The following is a 20,000-nucleotide window of genomic DNA, read 5'->3' on the forward strand; positions in this document are numbered from 1 at the left end:
ATCTTTTCTACTAGGTAATCTATTATCCTTATGCATGAAGATAATAAATTCGGTCGTTGTGGTCGGACTCTATTATGGATTTCTGACCACATTCTCCATAGGGCCCTCTTATCTCTTCCTTCTCCGAGCTCGGGTTATGGAAGAAGGAACCGAGAAGGAGGTATCAGCAACAACTGGTTTTATTACGGGACAGCTCATGATGTTCATATCGATCTATTATGCGCCTCTGCATCTAGCATTGGGTAGACCTCATACAATAACTGTCCTAGTTCTACCGTATCTTTTGTTTCATTTCTTCTGGAACAATCACAAAAACTTTTTGGATTATGGATCTACTACCAGAAATTCAATGCGTAATCTCAGCATTCAATGTGTATTCCTGAATAATCTCATTTTTCAATTATTCAACCATTTCATTTTACCAAGTTCAACGTTAGCCAGATTAGTCAACATTTATATGTTTCGATGCAACAACAAGATGTTATTTGTAACAAGTAGTTTTGTTGGTTGGTTAATTGGTCACATTTTATTCATGAAATGGGTTGGATTGGTATTATTCTGGATACGGCAAAATCATTCTATTCGATCTAATAAGTACCTTGTGTCAGAATTGAGAAATTCTATGGCTCGAATTTTTAGTATTCTCTTATTTATCACCTGTGTCTACTATTTAGGCAGAATGCCGTCGCCTATTGTCACTAAGAAACTGAAAGAAACCTCAGAAACAGAAGAAAGGGGAGAAAGTGAGGAAGAAAGCGATGTAGAAACAACTTCCGAAACGAAGGAGACTAAACAGGAACAAGAGGGATCCACCGAAGAAGACCCTTCCCTTTATTCGGAAGAAAAGGAGGATCTGGACAAAATAGATGAAACAGAAGAGATCCGAGTGAATGGAAAGGAAAAAACAAAGGATGAATTCCACTTTCAATTTAAAGAGACATCCTATAAAGATAGCCCAGTTTACGAAGATTCTTATCTTGATACCTATCAAGATAATTGGGAATTGAGAAGACTTAAAGAAGATAAAAATGAAAAGGCTTATTTCTGGTTTGAAAAACCTTTTGTTACTTTAATCTAAATAATCTAAAATCTAAAAAAAAATCTTTAAATAATCTAATCTTTAAATTTAATTAAAAACAAATATAAAAATTAATAAAAAAAGTGATACATAAAATAAATACAAGAATAGATAAGACGAAATTCGTCCACCTCCCATATATTTAATCCCTTCCCCTATAAAAAAACTTACAACACCAACCCCATTTGTAATTCCATCAATTATACGTCTATCAAAAAACTGAGTTAGTTCAGTTAATCCTCTTATACCTATAGTAAAAACCCTAGTATAAAAAATATCTATATAACCACGATTATATGACCAATTGTATATTACATTTTTTATTTGGTCCAAGAAAGTTCTTTTAAGATCCCCTTTGACAAAAAAATTGATTAAATCCAAATTTTGGAAAAAAGAATAAGAAGACCCATATAAAATATATGCTATGAATAGTCCTAAACTTGCTATACTTACTGAAAGAAGTGCATTTGTAAAAAATTCATATGAATTTACCGAATAATTCGAAGTTGGATAGAAAAGATTTGTTGATGGGGTTAACCATTTCGATAATATATCAAAATCAATTATTCCTTCATCAAAATGAATTCCTATGGATCCAACGAACAAAGTAAATATTACTAATACAATAAGAGGAAATAACATAGTATTGTCCGATTCGTGAGGATACATGGAAGTTTTTTTATTTCCAAAGTAAGTACTAAAGTTTCCTATCCTATTTCTTACATTATTATCAATTTTCGATGTATCTTTGGAAAAAAAAGAGACCCTATTACCCATTGTTGATAAAAGTAAATTTCTATTGACTCCCTGGGGTCTTTCTTTTCCCCATAAAGATATTGAATATAACGAACTATTTTTAGTGCTACTATAATTTTGAAAATGAACACGCAAATGCCCATCAAAGGTAAGTAAATAGACCCGAAACATATAAAATGCGGTTAATCCCGTTGTGAAAAAAGCTATTATTGCAAAAATTGGAGAATACAACCAACTATCATTAAGAATTTCATCTTTGGACCAAAAACAAGCAAGAGGTGGAATACCACAAAGAGAAAGTGTACCCAATAAAAAAGTAGTTCTTGTAATTGGAACATATCTTCTTAAACCACCCATAAGAACCATATTCTGACTTTTTTCTGGTGAATATCCAACAATAGGTTCCATTGAATGAATAATAGATCCGGATCCCAAAAACAATAAAGCTTTAGAATATGCATGAGTGATCAAATGGAATAAAGCAGCTCGATAAGAACCTATACCTAGAGCTAACATAATATAACCCAGTTGAGACATTGTAGAATAGGCTAAGCTTCTTTTAATGTCTCTTTGAGCAAGAGCTAAAGTAGCCCCTAAAAATAGTGTTATTACACCTATTAAAGAAATTAAATTCATTATATAAGGTATAGCTATGAAAAGAGGAAGAAGGCGAGCTACAAGAAAAATGCCTGCTGCTACCATAGTAGCAGCATGTATAAGAGCCGAAATAGGAGTGGGCCCTTCCATGGCATCAGGTAACCATACGTGAAGAGGAAATTGTGCGGATTTCGCAACTGCACCGACAAATAATAAAAAAGCACATAAAGTAACAAATAAAGAATTGACCCCATTATTATGGATTAAGTTTTTAGATATTTCGAACAAATCTCGAAATTCGAAACTACCAGTTATCCAATAAAAACCTAATATTCCTAACAATAAACCAAAATCCCCTACACGATTAGTTACAAAAGCTTTTTGACAAGCACTTGCTGCAGTTGGCCGTGTGAACCAAAACCCTATTAATAAATAGGAACACATTCCCACCAGTTCCCAAAAAATATAAATTTGTATCAAATTGGAACTAGTAACCAATCCCAACATAGAAGTATTGAAAAAACTCATATAAGCAAAAAATCGCAAATATCCTTGATCGTGAGACATATAATTGTCACTATAAATAAGAACCATGATTCCAACCGTAGTAATTAGTATTGACATAATAGAAGTAAGTGGATCAATCAAGTATCCGAACTCTAAGGAAAGATCATTATTGATGGTCCAAGACCATAGATATTGATAGATAAAACTTCCATTTATTTGTTGAATAGATAGATTGGCCGAAAATACCATAGCTATACTTAAGAGTAAAACACTAGGAAAAGCCCACATGCGACGAATTTTTTTTGTTGCTGTTGGAATAAGTAAGAGTCCAACTCCTATTGACATAGTAACAGGAAGTGGAAGAAAAGGTATTATCCATGCATATTGATATGTATGTTCCATAAAAAAAGAAATGAAACTTTTTTCTTATAATTGCTAATTATTTCCGATTCACCAATTCTTATCTCTTTCGAGAAAAAAAACAATACTAAAAGAAATCACCAAAAAAAGACCTAAATTTTCTAGTTCATTTTTTTAGAGTGGAATAATTACCTAACTTATTATGTAATAAATTGATTGGATTCCATTCCAATTCAATAAAGAAAACTTATCTTTATCGGAAATATTATGATACTCCCGACTTCGTAGAGAACTGAAATAAAAAATGATTAATGTTACTGATTAATGTTACTTAAGTAATGGAATGTCTTGTTTAACAGATCAACGACTAGTTTAGTTCTAATTTTCATTTAAATTATGGGCATAGCGCTCTAAATTTAATCCATTTTTCTTTTATCCTCTTTTTTTCCTTCGTATATATTATATTTATATATGTTATGTGTGATGTGCACGTAACTAACGTATAAACATATATATATATCATGTATACATGTACATATAAAGATATTTGTATTATATATATTTGTATGTTAAGGTAAAATAAATGTATATTAAATAAAAAGTATATTTTAAATAAAATTATCGACATACATAGAAATCTACATACATAGAGAAATCTACGTATATAGAATAAGTCTAGAAAAAAGAAATAAGTATAGATAATGACTAAAAAGAAGATCTATTTTGAACAATACATGTCTTTCACATACAACGATAAAAATAAGTAACCTTTTTTTTGAATGGCAGTTCCAAAAAAACGTACTTCTATGTCAAAAAAACGTATTCGTAGAAATATTTGGAAGAAAAAGGGATCGTTAGCTGCAGTAAAAGCTTTTTCTTTAGCGAAATCGGTTTCCACTGGGCATTCAAAAAGTTTTTTTGTGCGACAAACAAATACTAAAGCCTTGGAATAATCTCAATTGACATAGCCCTAAAACAAAAACTTCATCTTAAAAAAGATGAATGATTTACATTAACTAATATGTTTTTCTCTATTAAATTCCTCAATATTAGTTAGAACGAGCTGCTGTAATATATAGAATAAGAGTTTTTGTATACTGGGTTCGAAGTCTTTTTTTCCTATCAATGAACTTTTCACAATAGAATAACAATAGAATAAAAGAATCTTTTTCTATTTTTCTATTGTGAAAAGTACAGTACAATTGCGATAGAGATTCAAACTTTTTTCTTATATGCCTATCCAAAAATTTTAAATGACGAGTATTAATACTTTTCATTATACTCTTTTCATTATACTAAAGTATGGAAATCATTATAAAAATAAATAATTGTTTGTATTTAGTGATGAAATTATGATAGATATGAACTCCTAGTTATTTGATTTTGTTCGTTGAAAAAATTGATCTTTTTCATTTTGAATCCATGAAATCCAGATAAATGAAAAACAAATCATCAAAAACAAGAAAAAATAGAAAAAAAGTAAAATTCGGAGTTTTATACCTTAATTGGGAAAAAACTATTGAGTTCCAACTGTTTCGAGAGAATTTTTTTTCTAGTACGTGAAAGTTTATTGTTAAAAAACCCGTAACGATAATACCGAAGTATTATTGACGATTCAAATATGAATTTAAATAATTCTTTATCTATCGATTCTACTATTTCCTGAATTATATGGAATTGTTGAATCTCGACGATTAAACATGAATTGACTATTATTATTTCAAGTAAGCCGCCATGGTGAAATCGGTAGACACGCTGCTCTTAGGAAGCAGTGCTAAAGCATCTCGGTTCGAGTCCGAGTGGCGGCATTCTCTAAAAGAGATACAATAGATTTTAAAATGTATTCAATTCCCGATTTCCAATTCTGTAATGGGACTTTCTTTTATGATATTTGCGACTTTAGAACATATATTAAGTCATATTTCTTTTTCGATCATTTTAATTGTGATTCCGATTCATTTGATGACCTTATTAGTCCACGAAATTAGCGGATTACGTGATTCGTCAGAAAAGGGGATGATAGCTACTTTTTTATCGATAACTGGATTATTAGTTTCTCGTTGGATTTCTTCGGGACATTTTCCGTTAAGTAATTTATACGAGTCAGTAATCTTCCTTTCGTGTGGTTTCTCCATTATTTATATGATTCCAAAAATACGGAACCATAAAAATGATTTAAGCACAATAACTGCACCAAGTACTATTTTTACTCAAGGCTTTGCCACGTCGGGTCTTTTAACTGAAATGCATCAATCCGCAATATTAGTACCTGCTCTACAATCTCAGTGGTTAATGATGCATGTAAGTATGATGTTATTGAGCTATGCCGCTCTTTTATGCGGATCCTTATTATCAGTCGCTCTTCTAGTCATTACATTTCGAAAAAACACCACTATTTTTTGTAAAAACGATAATTTCTTCATTAAGTCATTTTTCTTTGGAGAGATTGAATCTTTGAATGAAAAAAGAAGTGTTTTTAAAAACACTTCTTTTCTTTCATTTAAAAATTATTACAAATATCAATTAACTGAACGTTTGGATTATTGGAGTTATCGTGTAATTAGTCTAGGATTCACCTTTTTAACCATAGGTATTCTTTGTGGAGCAGTATGGGCAAATGAGGCATGGGGATCCTATTGGAATTGGGACCCCAAGGAAACTTGGGCATTTATTACTTGGACCATATTCGCAATTTATTTACATACTAGAACAAATCAAAATTGGAAAGGCACGAATTCGGCACTTGTGGCTTCTATAGGATTTCTTATAATTTGGATATGCTATTTTGGTATCAATTTATTAGGAATAGGTCTACATAGTTATGGTTCATTCACATTAACATCTAATTGAATAAACTACATGACGAATACATAAAATAAAAGCATTGTCCCCTATATAACGAAAGTTTTTTTTTATTACTTTTTGAGAACCATTTGAATCACGGAATCCTTCAAATGGTTCCCAAAAAGTCGAGATACATCTAATTACAATTCTTATTCACTTTATTTTTTTTCATTATCATTATACAGTACAACGAACTATTTTAAAAATCTTAAAACCAAAAAATTATAAGACTTTCTATCTCATTAATGAAAAACTATCTATGATAATAATTGGATAGGATAGCTTGTACCCTATCAACTGATAATGAGAGAACGAAATCGGGATAAATACCAATCCCTATTACGGGTAAAAAGATACAGATTGAAAGAAAGAGTTCTCGTGGTCCAGAATCTAAAAAATTCGAGTTTGGAACATTAAAAAACTTGTATCCATAGAACATCTGACGTAACATAGATAATAAATAAATAGGAGTTAATATCATTCCAATTGCCATTACAAGTGTAATTAGCATTTTTGGCATTAAAAGATATTTTGGACTAGTAATTAGTCCAAAAAATATTACTAATTCTGCAACAAAACCACTCATTCCGGGTAATGCAAGAGAAGCCATCGAGAAGCTACTGAACATGGTAAAAATTTTTGGCATTGGGATAGATATCCCGCCCATTTCTTCGAGATAAACAAGACGCATTCTATCACAACTCGTTCCCGCCAAGAAAAAAAGTGCAGCACCAATAAATCCATGAGAGAGCATTTGTAAAATGGCTCCATTGAGTCCCATGTCGGTTATAGAACCAATTCCTATAATTATGAAACCCATGTGAGATACAGAGGAATAGGCTATTCTCTTTTTTAAATTGCGTTGACCAAGAGAAGTTGAAGCTGCATAGATTATTTGTATTGTTCCTATTATCACCAACCAGGGAGAAAATAGAGAATGAGCATGGGGTAATAATTCCATATTGATCCGAATCAATCCATATGCTCCCATTTTTAATAAGATTCCAGCTAAAAGCATACATGTACTGTAATGTGCTTCTCCATGGGTATCCGGTAACCATGTATGTAGGGGTATAATTGGTAATTTGACAGCATAAGCAATAAGGAAGCCAAAATAAAATATTATTTCCAATGCCACAGGATATGATTGATTAATTAATCTTTCAAAATCTAATGTTGGTTCATTGGAACCATATAAACCCATACCTAGAACACCTATTAAGAAAAAAATGGAACCTCCTGCAGTGTACAAAATAAACTTAGTAGCCGAGTATAGACGTTTCTTTCCTCCCCACATGGATAAAAGTAAGTAAACAGGAATTAATTCTAACTCCCACATGATGAAAAAAAGTAAAAGATCGCGAGAAGAAAATAATCCTATTTGACCGCTGTACATTGCTAGCATCAGGAAATAGAACAACCGCGAATTTCGAGTAATTGGCCAAGCCGCTAAAGTAGCTAAAGTAGTAATAAATCCTGTCAGTAAAATGGGTCCTATGGAAAGTCCGTCGATTCCCAGTCTCCAGTGGAAATCAAAAACATCTATCCATTTAAAATCTTCTTTCAATTGGATTAATGGATCATCCAATTGGAAATGATAACAGAATGCATAAGTCGTTAGAAGGAGTTCTAATAAGCATATACATATAGTATACCACCTATACATCTTATTCCCTCTATGAGGGAAAAAGAAAATTAAAGAACCCGCAAATATCGGCAAAACAACAAGTATTGTTAACCAAGGAAAATAACTCGTGATAAAGACAAGATACGTTTTGACCAGAAGGAGCCCGTGCTCGAAATAATTAATTTTATCGAGTACGGGCTTTTATCGGTAAAGAGGAATCAAATGATTCAAGTGGAGTTTTTTGTAACGTATCAATAAGATAGAGCCATGCTGCGAGTTGTTTCAGGTCCTAAATAAACACGAACACTCAAAAAATCTGTTGGGCAGGCGGATTCACATCTTTTACAACCTACACAGTCCTCGGTTCTTGGCGCGGAAGCAATTTGCTTGGCTTTACATCCGTCCCAAGGTATCATTTCCAATACATCTGTGGGGCAAGCTCGTACACATTGAGTACACCCTATACATGTATCATAAATTTTTACTGAATGTGACATTGAATCTAGAAATTTCAGTTTTTAACATAAAAAATTTGCGATCTGGTGAAATTACAAATTAATAGTAACTGAGTCATTAATAGTAAATGAATCATATATATATTGTAGACACCAGACGAAGCAGTGGTTTATCAAAATTTTAACAATCAATATATTTCTTAATCTGTTTATGAGAAAAGGCCAAGAGACTTTGATTTACGTTTCAACAATCATGATCATACGAGTTGCATATGTGAATTGTTGAAATTGGTCAACAAGTTGTTCATCCTTATTTCAATATTTATATTTATTTCAATATGAACATAATAAATTCAATCCAATAATCCAATAATAATAATATTTATATTATTTATAAATTCTAATCTAATTAGATTATTTATATATTGTTAGATTATTTATATATTGAATATATATTTTTTTATTATTTTATTATATATTAATTATTTATATATAAATATATTAAATTTATATATATATTAAATTTATTTATATTTATTTATATTTATATTATTATTTTTATATAATTTTATATAATTATTATATTTTTATATAATTATTATAATATTATTATTATATTAAAATATATTAATATTATATGATATTATCATTATAATATAATTATATTATCATTATCATTATATTATCATTATATTATCATAGTTAACTAAATATAGGTAAATTTTTATATTAAAATAAAATATTATTTTTTTTTATGTGCTTTTATTTTATTTATATGATGATTATGACTAATTATTCAACAAATTAGATTGATTGATACGAGTTGATTTTCTATTACGATGGATTGACGAAACAATAGCTAGCCCAATAGCTGCTTCAGCAGCTGCAATGGCTATAATAAAGATTGAGAAAATGTCTCCTTTTAATTGACGACTATCAAATATATCAGAAAATGTTACGAGATTTATATTAACCGAATTTAGTATAAGTTCAAGACACATAAGTGCTCTAACCATGTTTCGACTTGTGATCAATCCATAGATACCGATAGAAAATAAATAGACACTCAAAAAAAGTACATGCTCAAACATCATTGACTAACTCCTTATCAATATCAATTCATTTCAATATGAAGAACAATTCAACCAATTCAATTGATTAAAATAGAACAATTACACAACAAAAGAAAGTATTGGCGGTAGATAGATTTAACTAAAAATTCTACGAATTTTGAATCATTCTAAGTCTTTATTATTGCCGAGCCATAGTAATTGCACCTATCAAGGAAACTAAAAGAATTATAGAAACAAGTTCAAACGGAAGATAAAAATCCGTTGATAAATGAATCCCAATTTGTTGAACATTATTTATTAGGTCCTGTTCGATAATCTGGTTTGATTTTGTAGTCCAAATAATTCCGTACCATGACGTATCTGGGATAGTAGTAATTAGTGAAAAAAGAATAGTTGTACAAATCAGCGAAGTGCCCCCATCTCCAATGGTCCAAAGATAGGAATCTTTGGAATATTCTGAACCATTCATGAACATTACAGCAAATATGATCAAGACATTTATGGCTCCCACATAAATAAGGAGCTGCGCGGCAGCTACAAAATAGGCGTTCGATAAAATATAGAATAAGGATATACAAACAAGAACCAATCCCAACGAAAAGGCAGAATAAATTGGATTGGTAAGTAATACTACCCCTAGACCCCCTAATACAAGAACTAATCCCAAAAATACCACAAGAATATCATGTATTGGTCCAGGTAAATCCATTATGTATAAAATAGCAAATAAATAACTTGAAATATTTCATGACCTTACTAAATGGTCCAGGAAAGGGAAAGGGGTTACCCTATTTTTTTTTTTTTCGTATATAGAATATAGTATATGATACATTTTTAATTGTATTCCATTTTATCTGGATTAATGTAGATATAGATAAAATTATAGGGCCAATCCCTGTTTTTTATCCGAAAGAAAAAAGAAAAGAGTATTTATAATCATGGTTTAAATTCTCTATTTCGAAATCATCACATCACAAAAAATATATTCTCAGTTTAAATTAAACAGTCATTCTCAGCAATCAATAGTTATTAATTTTGATTTGTAATTACTGACTAACCAAAATAAAAAACTTGGATCTTTGATTTTATATCAAAACAAAATCTTAGTAATCGGTAATCGTTCTTGAATCAAAAGGTTTATCTTTGTCTATTTTGCTTTGAGTCGAATTCATAACTGTTTGAATTGTGTAATCTCCAATTATTGAAATTGGTAACCGACCCAAAGCAATTTGATTATAATTCAATTCGTGACGATCATAAGTGGAAAGTTCATATTCTTCAGTCATTGATAAACAATTTGTTGGACAATACTCGACACAGTTACCACAAAAAATACAAACTCCGAAATCAATACTATAATTAAGCAATTGTTTCTTTTTAATATCTTTTTCAAATCTCCAATCTACAACGGGTAGATCTATCGGGCATACACGAACACATACTTCACAAGCAATACATTTATCAAATTCAAAGTGGATTCGACCCCGGAAACGTTCTGTTGTGATCGATTTTTCATAAGGATATTGAATAGTTACAGGTAAACGATTTGTATGGGATAAGGTAATTATGAAACTTTGACCAATGTACCTTGCAGCTCGTATGGTTTGTTGACCATAATTCATGAACCCAGTTACCATAGGGAACATATTGTAGATATCCATGAATAAATTGATGTTTCTTTCTCTTGTTTGAAAGAGGTTATGAATCTAAAAAATTGTTAGCGTATTCGGTTATTTATAGTGAAACAAGTTGGGAAGAAGTTGTTAATAACAGATTACCTAGAGAAATTGGTAAAAGAAATTTCCATCCAAGATTTAATAACTGGTCCATTCTCATCCTAGGTAAAGTCCATCTTGTTGTGATAGAAATGAAGAGAAACAAATAAGCTTTAGTTAATGTAATAAAGATACCAATTGTCATTCCAAAAATTCCTGCCATTTTATTTATTCCGAAAAGTTCAGGAATGGATATGTACGGAATAGAAAAATTCCACCCACCTAAGTAAAGAACTGTTACAAATAATGAAGAAACTAATAAATTTAGGTAAGAAGCAAGATAAAATAAAGCGTATTTTATACCCGAATATTCGGTTTGATAACCTGCTACTAATTCCTCCTCCGCCTCTGGTAAATCAAAAGGCAATCTCTCACATTCGGCTAGAGAAGAAATTATAAAAACTATAAACCCTATAGGCTGACGCCAAAGATTCCACCCCCAAAAACCATATTTTGACTGTGCTTCAACTATATCAACTGTACTTGAACTATTAGATAATCATAGTCGATAATAACATCACTGTTCCCATCGCTATTCCAAAACCGTACATGAGACCTCAGCTTCATACGGCTCCTCTATGGCCACAAAAAAATGTAAGGACTGGTTTCATTATTCTCGCCATCTTTAGAGGTAGATAGAATAAAGATACATTGGAAAGTCCTAAATTAGACCAATGGAATTCTGTCTGCTAGAATAAGAAAAAAAAGAGCTTCCGAATTGATCTCATCCTTTATAATGCAAATTTTGATTTGTTGGGTAATAACTTAATCTTTCAATAAAATACTCGTTATATCAATTAATAAATGGAAAGAATTAGGCATTTGATTAGTTCATAAATCATGATAAGAATTCCATATGTATGAATATGGATGGGGAAAGGAAGAATAAATAAAGGTCGTTTTTTTTATTATTCATTCCATTATTGCATTCCATTTCTTTTTTCCTATTCTTCTGTCTCAGAGGAGGGTGCTTAAAAAAAAATAAAGGATTAATTCGTTTTTGATAGTTATTTCTTTAACCAGTGAATAGGAGCATACTCTAGATCGGAATCATAGGGAAGTACTACTTGATCATTTCTACCAATTTCAAGTCCTTGTCATATTATGATTCTGTTTATGCATAAATACTTCTTTTTTTATACTTTGCATTATCTCCATTACTAATCCTTTGTGTACCTTGGTGTTCCTAACCGCCCACTGACTTTTGATTGATCCCTAGTATAGTAATAAATACGAGAAAGTCGTAGAAACTCTATACAGTTGATCTTTTGTTTGGGCCCGCTTCAAGATATGATGATTAATCAAAAAATCTCAATCTTGGGGTAAACAGTTTACACTGCTTATGTTTACTTCAACTTTATTCTTGTACATAGGGAATGAGATTTTTTCTTCTTACTACAAACTTATAAGCTGTTTTATTTCACTCATATAACTATAACTATCTGGTTTAACTCAGCAACCCAAATGCTGAATAGAAAAATGCAAATTTCTATTCAATACATGGAACCTCTTTCTTTTTTCTTTTATTTCTAGAAGAGAGGTAAAAGTTCATATTACAACGAATCACACGTAGAGATATTGATAACACACATAGAGTTAATGGTATTTCATAACTAATAGATTGAGCAGCAGCTCGTAGACCACCTGAAAAGGAATATTTATTATTCGACCCATATCCTGACATAAGAAGGCCAATAGGGGCAATACTGGAAATGGCGATCCATAAAAAAACACCTATACTGAGATCGGCTAAAACAAGACGATACCCAAAAGGAATTACTAAATAACTTAGTAGAACTGATATGACCGCTATAGCCGGTCCGACACTAAACAAACGAATATCTCCTCGAGATGGGAGAAGGTCCTCTTTAAAAAGTAGTTTAGTCCCATCTGCTAGAGCTTGAAGAATTCCCAACGGGCCAGCATATTCAGGCCCAATACGTTGTTGTATAGCTGCAGAAATTTCTCTTTCTAACCACACAATTACTAGTACTCCTATTGTGATTCCCAATATAAGGGTCAAAATGGGTACAATCCATATCAATCCATAGGTTTCTTTTAAAAATTCCGATGTAGAAAAAGAATTGATAGTTTGTACTTCTGTCGTATCAATTATCATTTCAACGATCAACTTCTCCCATAATGATATCTATACTACCTAATATTGTCATGATATCAGCCAATTTCATTCTTTTAACTAGCTGAGGAAGAATTTGCAAATTAATAAAACCGGGTGGACGAATTTTCCATCTCCAGGGAAAAACGCTATTATCTCCTATCAAATAAATTCCTAATTCTCCTTTTGGAGCCTCTACTCTTACATAAAGTTCTTGTTTCGACAATTCAAAATTGGGTGAAGGTTTTTTACTAATAAATCTATATTCAAAATCATTCCATTCGGAATTCTTTGCTCTATCAAAGCGTCGGACTTCTAAATTCTCATAGGGTCCTCCAGGAATTCCTTCTAGAGCCTGCTGAATAATTTTTATGGATTCTCTCATTTCGCCGATTCGTACTAAATAACGAGCTAATGAATCTCCTTCTTTTTGCCATTGGACTTCCCAATTGAATTCATTGTAACACTCATAAAAATCAATTTTACGAAGATCCCATGGGATTCCAGAAGCTCGTAACATCGGTCCTGATAAACCCCAATTTACTGCTTCTTCTCCACCAATAATGCCCACTCCTTCAACTCGCTCCAAAAAAATGGGATTCCGTGTAATAAGTTTTTGATATTCATCAACTCCTGTTAAAGAATAATCGCAGAAATCTAAACATTTATCTATCCATCCATAAGGTAGATCAGCAGCTACTCCTCCGATGCGAAAATAATTATGCATCATTCGCATACCTGTGGCGGCTTCGAATAGATCATATAGCAATTCTCTTTCTCTGAAAATATAGAAAAAAGGAGTCTGTGCACCGATATCCGCCATAAAAGGTCCAAGCCATAACAAATGAGAAGCTATACGGCTCAATTCCAGCATAATCACTCTGATATAGCTGGCTCTTTGAGGTACTTGAACATTTTCCAATTGTTCTGGTGCATTTACGGTTATTGCCTCTGTGAACATAGTAGCTAAATAATCCCACCGTGTGACATAGGGTAGATATTGTATAATTGTTCGGTTTTCCGCTATTTTTTCCATTCCCCTATGTAAATAGCCCAATATAGGTTCACAGTCAATAACATCTTCACCATCAAGAGTAACGATCAGTCGAAGAACACCATGCATTGATGGGTGCTGAGGACCCATATTGACTATCATTAAATCTTTTCTTGTAACCGGTACAGTCATATCTTTTTTTTCCTTAATTCATTATTTCATGAATTCCTCAAAATAAGGCTCATCAAAATGCAAAATTGAATACTACTTAAAAAATTCAAACGATTAAATTAACGAGTTTTTGGCTCTCGAATATCCAACTGACCAATTAATTTCTTATAACGTACTCTATTTTTCTTTGACAAATAAGCTAGCAACCGTTGTCGTTTTCCCAGAATTTTTCGTAGACCCCTTTGCGATAAAAAATCTTTTTTGTGCAATTGCAAATGGGAAGTAAGTCTCCGTATCTTATTGGTAAAACTGAATACTTGAAATTCAACGGAACCCTTGTTCTTGTTTTCGTCTTTTTCTTCTTGTGGAATAATTGAAATGAATGAATTTTTGACCATAAAAAAATTTATCTATCTTTTTCTTTCTTTTTCATGGATTTTTACGATCAGAAGAAATAAAAATAATAATTATATGCCAGTTATTTTAATCGAGTACAGCAAAATTTGGATTTATTCATATACTACTTTTTTATTTTATCCAAATCAAATTGAAAATTGGATTTGGATAGAAAAGGATAATACTTTTCTACATTAAGGAAAGAAAAAATGGATTTCTATCTAAAAAAAATTGTACTGATTTTTTATTCCTATATTCAATTGAATTGATCCACGATTAAATCAGTATTATTTACTGAAATCTAATATAGTATATGCGTATATCTTTTAGTATATGCGTATATCTTTCAGTTCTCATATACCTAAAATATCACGGGATGTAGATATACAGATATGATATCGAAAATATAGTATTTCTTAATTAATTAATTTAATTAATTAATATTTAATTAATTAATTAAGTAATTCTTAAGTAATTCTAAATCGTGGATACATATGTATCCTTAACATATTGAAACGACTGCCATTATTGGTATCAAACCAATAGCGATTCATACAAGCTAAATCTTCTAATCGGTAATTGGGCCAAAGAAAAAATTTGCATTTAATGAATTTATTTACATCTGTATTAAAATACTTGTCCTCATTCAAAAATTTTCCAGAGTTTCTTATGTTGTTTTCATTGCAAAATAATGGATTTCTCTCCATACCATTCCAATTATGAGAATTGAAACAAATTAAAATTCTCAATTCTCTACGACGTCTAGGAGATAGCATATGTTCAGGAACAAGGAAATCATAATAATTTGTGTTTCCATTTACAACCATATTGTCATATGGTGTAATGGATTTATCAAAATTATTCTTATCAACATTTTTTTCTTTTATGCATTTTTTATTAGTTTTAGTTTGGTACTTATTCTTCTCGCCCAATGAGATACTTATTGTTTGATAGAGAAGAAATTTTCCATCCCTTTTTATAGATAGACGAATTGGTTCGATAATCAATATTCCTTTTTTTATTAATTGTGGAAGAGCTAGATCTTTCTGAATCAGCATTACATCCAGATGCATCTCTCCTCTTTGAATCGAGGATATAGCAATTTCCTTTGGATTTATCAGTCTAAGTAAGAGGCAATAGACCTTGATATTATTGATCATTCTTTGATTCAAGGAGTCATCCCATCTTAATTGAAAAAGGAAATATTTTTTAAGGAAGAAATCCAGTTCTGCTTCCTTGCTTTTCTTGGATTGTTTTTTTTTTTTACCTTTTTTAAGGTCTGATCTCACATAATCTTCTTCTATATATTTTTTTTTGTTTTCTTTTCGTAGATATGATCTAAAATTTACTTGGGTCTGTTGTTCGTTTTTTTGTTGGTTGGAATTTTCCAATTTAAGATATTTTTTTTTTTTTATGTTGATGTTTTTACTTTGACTTTTTTTTTCATAAATAGAAGAATTTAAAAGAAGCAATTTGATTGGTATAATCCATGGTTTAATCTTATATGTATCAAAAAGTAGCACAAATTCTGGAAAGAACCAAGGTTCTAGATTTGCTACGGTACGATAAACACTTTCTTGATTCATTCCCATCCAATCAAAAAAGTGTTTTTTTTTATTGGATTGATTGATTTCTTGATCAATTGTGAGAGACAAAATATCTTTATTTTGCAATTGGTTTTTTATTTTTTTGTCAGTCTTAGTATTTTTATCGATTTTGGTACCGATATGTCTATCGATCCAGGTCTCAATATCAATATTTTTTCTAAGACAAAAACCGAGAATTCTACAGTCAAAATATTTTCTATCTAGATTTTTATGGGTATCAATAATATATCCTTCTTCTAGATAATCACTAATAGCCATACTTACCAATACATAAAATGATTCGGGTTTTAGTATATTGAAATTATATGGAAATTTTTGACCTAAATTCATATATTCATGTGATAAAAGATCATATCTGTAGTGTTTTTTCAATTTTTCTTTTTGACTTTTCAATGAATCCGCTGCATAGTAATTTTCTTTCACGTAATGAATTAATTGGTTTTTTTCTTTTTTATATGAATCCAATTTAATTGAGTCTTTTTTTCGAATCGTACAACGTTGATTGATTCTATTTCGCCATTTTTGTGGTACTAATCGGACCCATTTGGTCTGAGATAAATTGTATTGATAATGACCCTTTAACCAGTTTTTCCATTCAATTATTCCAGACTTATCAACTTTCTTATGTCTTGATTTGGAATCAAATATTCCGCGTGTTATACAAAAATCCTTGATTTTCTCCTTAATAAAAGGATAGGTTCTGTGATATTGAAGTAGAGATTTCAAGTGATACTTTTTAAGTAATTGGGTTTGTGATAATTTAAAAAATACATATGCTTGGGACAAGGAAGATAAGTCGGTTGAATTATTATTACTAATATTAGTATTAGAAAACGACTTTTTTTTAGTGGAAAAAAAGTTCATTGTATTTTGATCTATTTCATCAATTCCTTCTTCATTTGTTTCATCGTTGTAAATAGATTCATTAAATTTTTTTTTTGTTGATTCAAAGAAAAGTTGTGAATTTTTTCTCGGAATATTAATCATGCATAGGAAGATATCTCTATAGATTTTATCAATGAAAGATTTCAGAAAATAATGTGATTTACGTAGTAATCGGATACTTTTTCTTTTGAATACCTGCTCAATATGTTTCTCTGATTCCGATCTTTTACCATCATAAGTTAGAACTACTTTTTTCTTGTCTTTTGTGATTTCTTCTATTTGATTCCTGATTGTGATTGCTCGATCAGAAAGATCTTTCATTTTTTTTTCTATGAGTGAATAATTTGTCCAATTCATAGATCGGATTTGAATGGTCGATTCACCAATAATTGTATTATTTATTTTGTAATCTTTTCTATTTTCATCCGGTTTATATACTTTCACCTTGCGCAATTCAAATAAGAAAATTGGGTTTACTTTTTCAACTTCCTTCATTATTCGTTTTATAACTGGAACTATTTTGATGATCCATTTTGTTTTTTCTTTTGAAACTTTTAGAAGTTGAAAAATTTTTTTTTTTACTTGTCTAATTTTTTTTTCGAGTTCTTTATAAATAGGTTCAAAAAAGGAAGGTCTTTTTCGTGGACTTCCAAAAGGCAGTTCCGCTTCCATTCCCCAAACTGTTAAAAAACAAAAATTATCTTTTTTTCCTTTTTTTTTCATTTGATCCGTAGGATGAGATCCTATTTTAGATTTAGATCTTCGCCAAGGTTGAAGGCAGAAAGGAAATAGAATCTTTATCTGAATACCGTCTGTTAACCAATCTTTGGGAAATTCTGTTTCTGATAATTGAACACCATTATAAGTGCATTTAACATGCATTTCTCTATTCCAATCTTTCAAATCTTCATACCATTCGGGGAATTGGAATAATAACATACGGCCAATATTTTTAGCTATTATCAATGAAGGAAGTACAATGTATTTTCTAAGAAAAGATTGGGTTACTAACATTAAACCTCTTATTGTTTGAGCAAATATAATGCTATCCCAAGTTTCTGATATTGTTATCCGTTCCTTTTCCTCTTTTTTCTCTTCGTTTTTTTTCTCCTTTTCTCTTGTCTCTTCCTGCTCAAAATGCGAAATTTGCAATTCTGGTTCTTTCTTCACCGAACCCCTAAAAATACGATTCATCATTTCATAGATATCAAAAGAAGAAAAAAAAAATGTTTTGTCTATTCGATCTAAGAAAAGTGGGGAATGCACATTTGCTTGAAACATTTCCCAAATAACTGTTTTACGTCTTTGAGCACGCATGGAGCCTTTTATTATATCCCGACGATAATCAGATTGTTGCGAGTAACGTATCAAAGCCACCTCTTCCGCTTGATCACTAGTATCAGTATTAATAGTATTTGTAGTAGTAATAGAATTGGTATTCTGATCATTATCAGTATAAATTACTACGCGTTTGGCTTTTCTTGAACGAATTTCTGGATCTTCCGTAGATTCTTCGTCATTTTCTTCCTCCTCTTCCTCCAAATCATCGCTCAATTTGTACGACCATCGAGAAACCTTTTTACTGATTTCTTCTATTCCATTAGATTTTTTTCTAATTGTTTGATCATTTAGATCAGTTGTAATTACATCGAATAGAAATTTCAAAGACTTTGCTCGAGTTTCGAACTCAATTCTTGTTTGGTCCGTCAATAAAGAATATTTTTTCAAATGAAAATTAGATGTGGGTTCAAAACAAAATTCATTGATTGAGGTTAAGGAATTACCAATATAATTCAGTAATGATTCCCTATCAAGCGGATTCTTTTGATCTTTCAATTTTCTAGAATAATGAGAATTATTAGCAAGTAGTCCATAAATCTTATTTATCCAATAGATTTCTATGGAATCTTCCGTATCCGTAGAAGGGATTAAATCATTTATGGTTGTATTTGAATAGTATTTTTTTATTGTTCCACGACATGGTCCATTCAAAAAGGGGTCATACGTTTTGGGCAAGTATTCTTGTTCATTTTCATCATTGCATAATCTGCTTCTTTTTTCGAGTACATCTAGAGCAATAAATTCCTTTTCTTTTTCTAGAGCTTTTGTTCGATTTATCAACTCATTGTTCAAGTTGTACTTTTTTTGTTCATTGGTATAAACCCAATAATTATACTGGTCTTCGTGAGATAATTTTTCTGTTCTATGCAAAGACATTTTTTTGTCTATCATTTCATAAAAAGTCGATAAACTAGTTGGATATGTAAAAGATATGATTTGTTTTCCATCACTTGGGCATGTATAAAAAAAATATTGTGACATTTCATTTCGTATAGCATTTTCAAATCGATTATTTTTTATATATCGCGATGGACGATTCCATCTTTTATAATCAAAAAGAAAAGTAACAAAAGGTTTTTCAAACCAGAAATAAGCCTTTTCATTTTTATCTTCTTTAAGTCTTCTCAATTCCCAATTATCTTGATAGGTATCAAGATAAGAATCTTCGTAAACTGGGCTATCTTTATAGGATGTCTCTTTAAATTGAAAGTGGAATTCATCCTTTGTTTTTTCCTTTCCATTCACTCGGATCTCTTCTGTTTCATCTATTTTGTCCAGATCCTCCTTTTCTTCCGAATAAAGGGAAGGGTCTTCTTCGGTGGATCCCTCTTGTTCCTGTTTAGTCTCCTTCGTTTCGGAAGTTGTTTCTACATCGCTTTCTTCCTCACTTTCTCCCCTTTCTTCTGTTTCTGAGGTTT

The 20,000-nt window shown here is 30.9% G+C and overlaps 12 protein-coding genes, 1 non-coding gene and 1 pseudogene across 13 annotated transcripts in view; 4 read left to right on the forward strand and 10 right to left on the reverse strand. All coding sequences in view use genetic code 11, as the record gives it.

The window, feature by feature from the left end:
- The window catches only part of ycf1 (hypothetical chloroplast RF19), a 1,082-nt pseudogene extending 11 nt beyond the window's left edge, over positions 1-1,071 (forward strand).
- A 55-nt stretch (positions 1,072-1,126) lies between these two features.
- Positions 1,127-3,340, reverse strand: ndhF (NADH-plastoquinone oxidoreductase subunit 5). Its single transcript has one exon. It carries the CDS (start codon positions 3,338-3,340, stop codon positions 1,127-1,129), a length of 2,214 nt encoding a protein of 737 aa, YP_003434022.1.
- Positions 3,341-4,077: 737 nt separating this feature from the next.
- On the forward strand, positions 4,078-4,251 carry rpl32 (ribosomal protein L32). The gene has a single exon. The coding sequence runs from the start codon at positions 4,078-4,080 to the stop codon at positions 4,249-4,251; it is 174 nt and encodes a 57-aa protein (YP_003434023.1).
- Positions 4,252-5,026: 775 nt separating this feature from the next.
- On the forward strand, positions 5,027-5,106 carry trnL-UAG. The gene has a single exon. It is a non-coding gene; the product is annotated as a tRNA-Leu (tRNA).
- Positions 5,107-5,182: 76 nt separating this feature from the next.
- Positions 5,183-6,148, forward strand: ccsA (cytochrome c heme attachment protein). The gene has a single exon. The coding sequence runs from the start codon at positions 5,183-5,185 to the stop codon at positions 6,146-6,148; it is 966 nt and encodes a 321-aa protein (YP_003434024.1).
- A 247-nt stretch (positions 6,149-6,395) lies between these two features.
- Positions 6,396-7,901, reverse strand: ndhD (NADH-plastoquinone oxidoreductase subunit 4). Its single transcript has one exon. It carries the CDS (start codon positions 7,899-7,901, stop codon positions 6,396-6,398), a length of 1,506 nt encoding a protein of 501 aa, YP_003434025.1.
- Positions 7,902-8,020: 119 nt separating this feature from the next.
- Positions 8,021-8,266, reverse strand: psaC (photosystem I subunit VII). Its single transcript has one exon. It carries the CDS (start codon positions 8,264-8,266, stop codon positions 8,021-8,023), a length of 246 nt encoding a protein of 81 aa, YP_003434026.1.
- A 746-nt stretch (positions 8,267-9,012) lies between these two features.
- Positions 9,013-9,318, reverse strand: ndhE (NADH-plastoquinone oxidoreductase subunit 4L). The gene has a single exon. The coding sequence runs from the start codon at positions 9,316-9,318 to the stop codon at positions 9,013-9,015; it is 306 nt and encodes a 101-aa protein (YP_003434027.1).
- Positions 9,319-9,475: 157 nt separating this feature from the next.
- On the reverse strand, positions 9,476-10,006 carry ndhG (NADH-plastoquinone oxidoreductase subunit 6). The gene has a single exon. It carries the CDS (start codon positions 10,004-10,006, stop codon positions 9,476-9,478), a length of 531 nt encoding a protein of 176 aa, YP_003434028.1.
- Positions 10,007-10,400: 394 nt separating this feature from the next.
- Positions 10,401-10,943, reverse strand: ndhI (NADH-plastoquinone oxidoreductase subunit I). The gene has a single exon. It carries the CDS (start codon positions 10,941-10,943, stop codon positions 10,401-10,403), a length of 543 nt encoding a protein of 180 aa, YP_003434029.1.
- An 88-nt stretch (positions 10,944-11,031) lies between these two features.
- On the reverse strand, positions 11,032-13,191 carry ndhA (NADH-plastoquinone oxidoreductase subunit 1). The gene is made up of 2 exons: positions 12,643-13,191; positions 11,032-11,571 (listed from the first exon to the last, which is right to left on the reverse strand). The coding sequence occupies exons 1-2, from the start codon at positions 13,189-13,191 to the stop codon at positions 11,032-11,034; spliced, it is 1,089 nt and encodes a 362-aa protein (YP_003434030.1).
- Position 13,192: 1 nt separating this feature from the next.
- ndhH (NADH-plastoquinone oxidoreductase subunit 7) lies at positions 13,193-14,374 on the reverse strand. Its single transcript has one exon. The coding sequence runs from the start codon at positions 14,372-14,374 to the stop codon at positions 13,193-13,195; it is 1,182 nt and encodes a 393-aa protein (YP_003434031.1).
- Positions 14,375-14,472: 98 nt separating this feature from the next.
- rps15 (ribosomal protein S15) lies at positions 14,473-14,751 on the reverse strand. The gene has a single exon. The coding sequence runs from the start codon at positions 14,749-14,751 to the stop codon at positions 14,473-14,475; it is 279 nt and encodes a 92-aa protein (YP_003434032.1).
- A 465-nt stretch (positions 14,752-15,216) lies between these two features.
- ycf1 (hypothetical chloroplast RF19) overlaps positions 15,217-20,000 on the reverse strand; it is a 5,508-nt gene continuing 724 nt past the window's right edge. Inside the window, exon 1 of the mRNA in view lies at positions 15,217-20,000. This exon is cut by the window's right edge and continues 724 nt beyond it. Within this exon, the coding sequence (YP_003434033.1) occupies positions 15,217-20,000 (4,784 nt within the window).

This window comes from Typha latifolia, chloroplast (genome assembly GCF_019914945.1).
Source record: "Typha latifolia chloroplast, complete genome".
Classification (NCBI taxonomy): domain Eukaryota; kingdom Viridiplantae; phylum Streptophyta; class Magnoliopsida; order Poales; family Typhaceae; genus Typha; species Typha latifolia.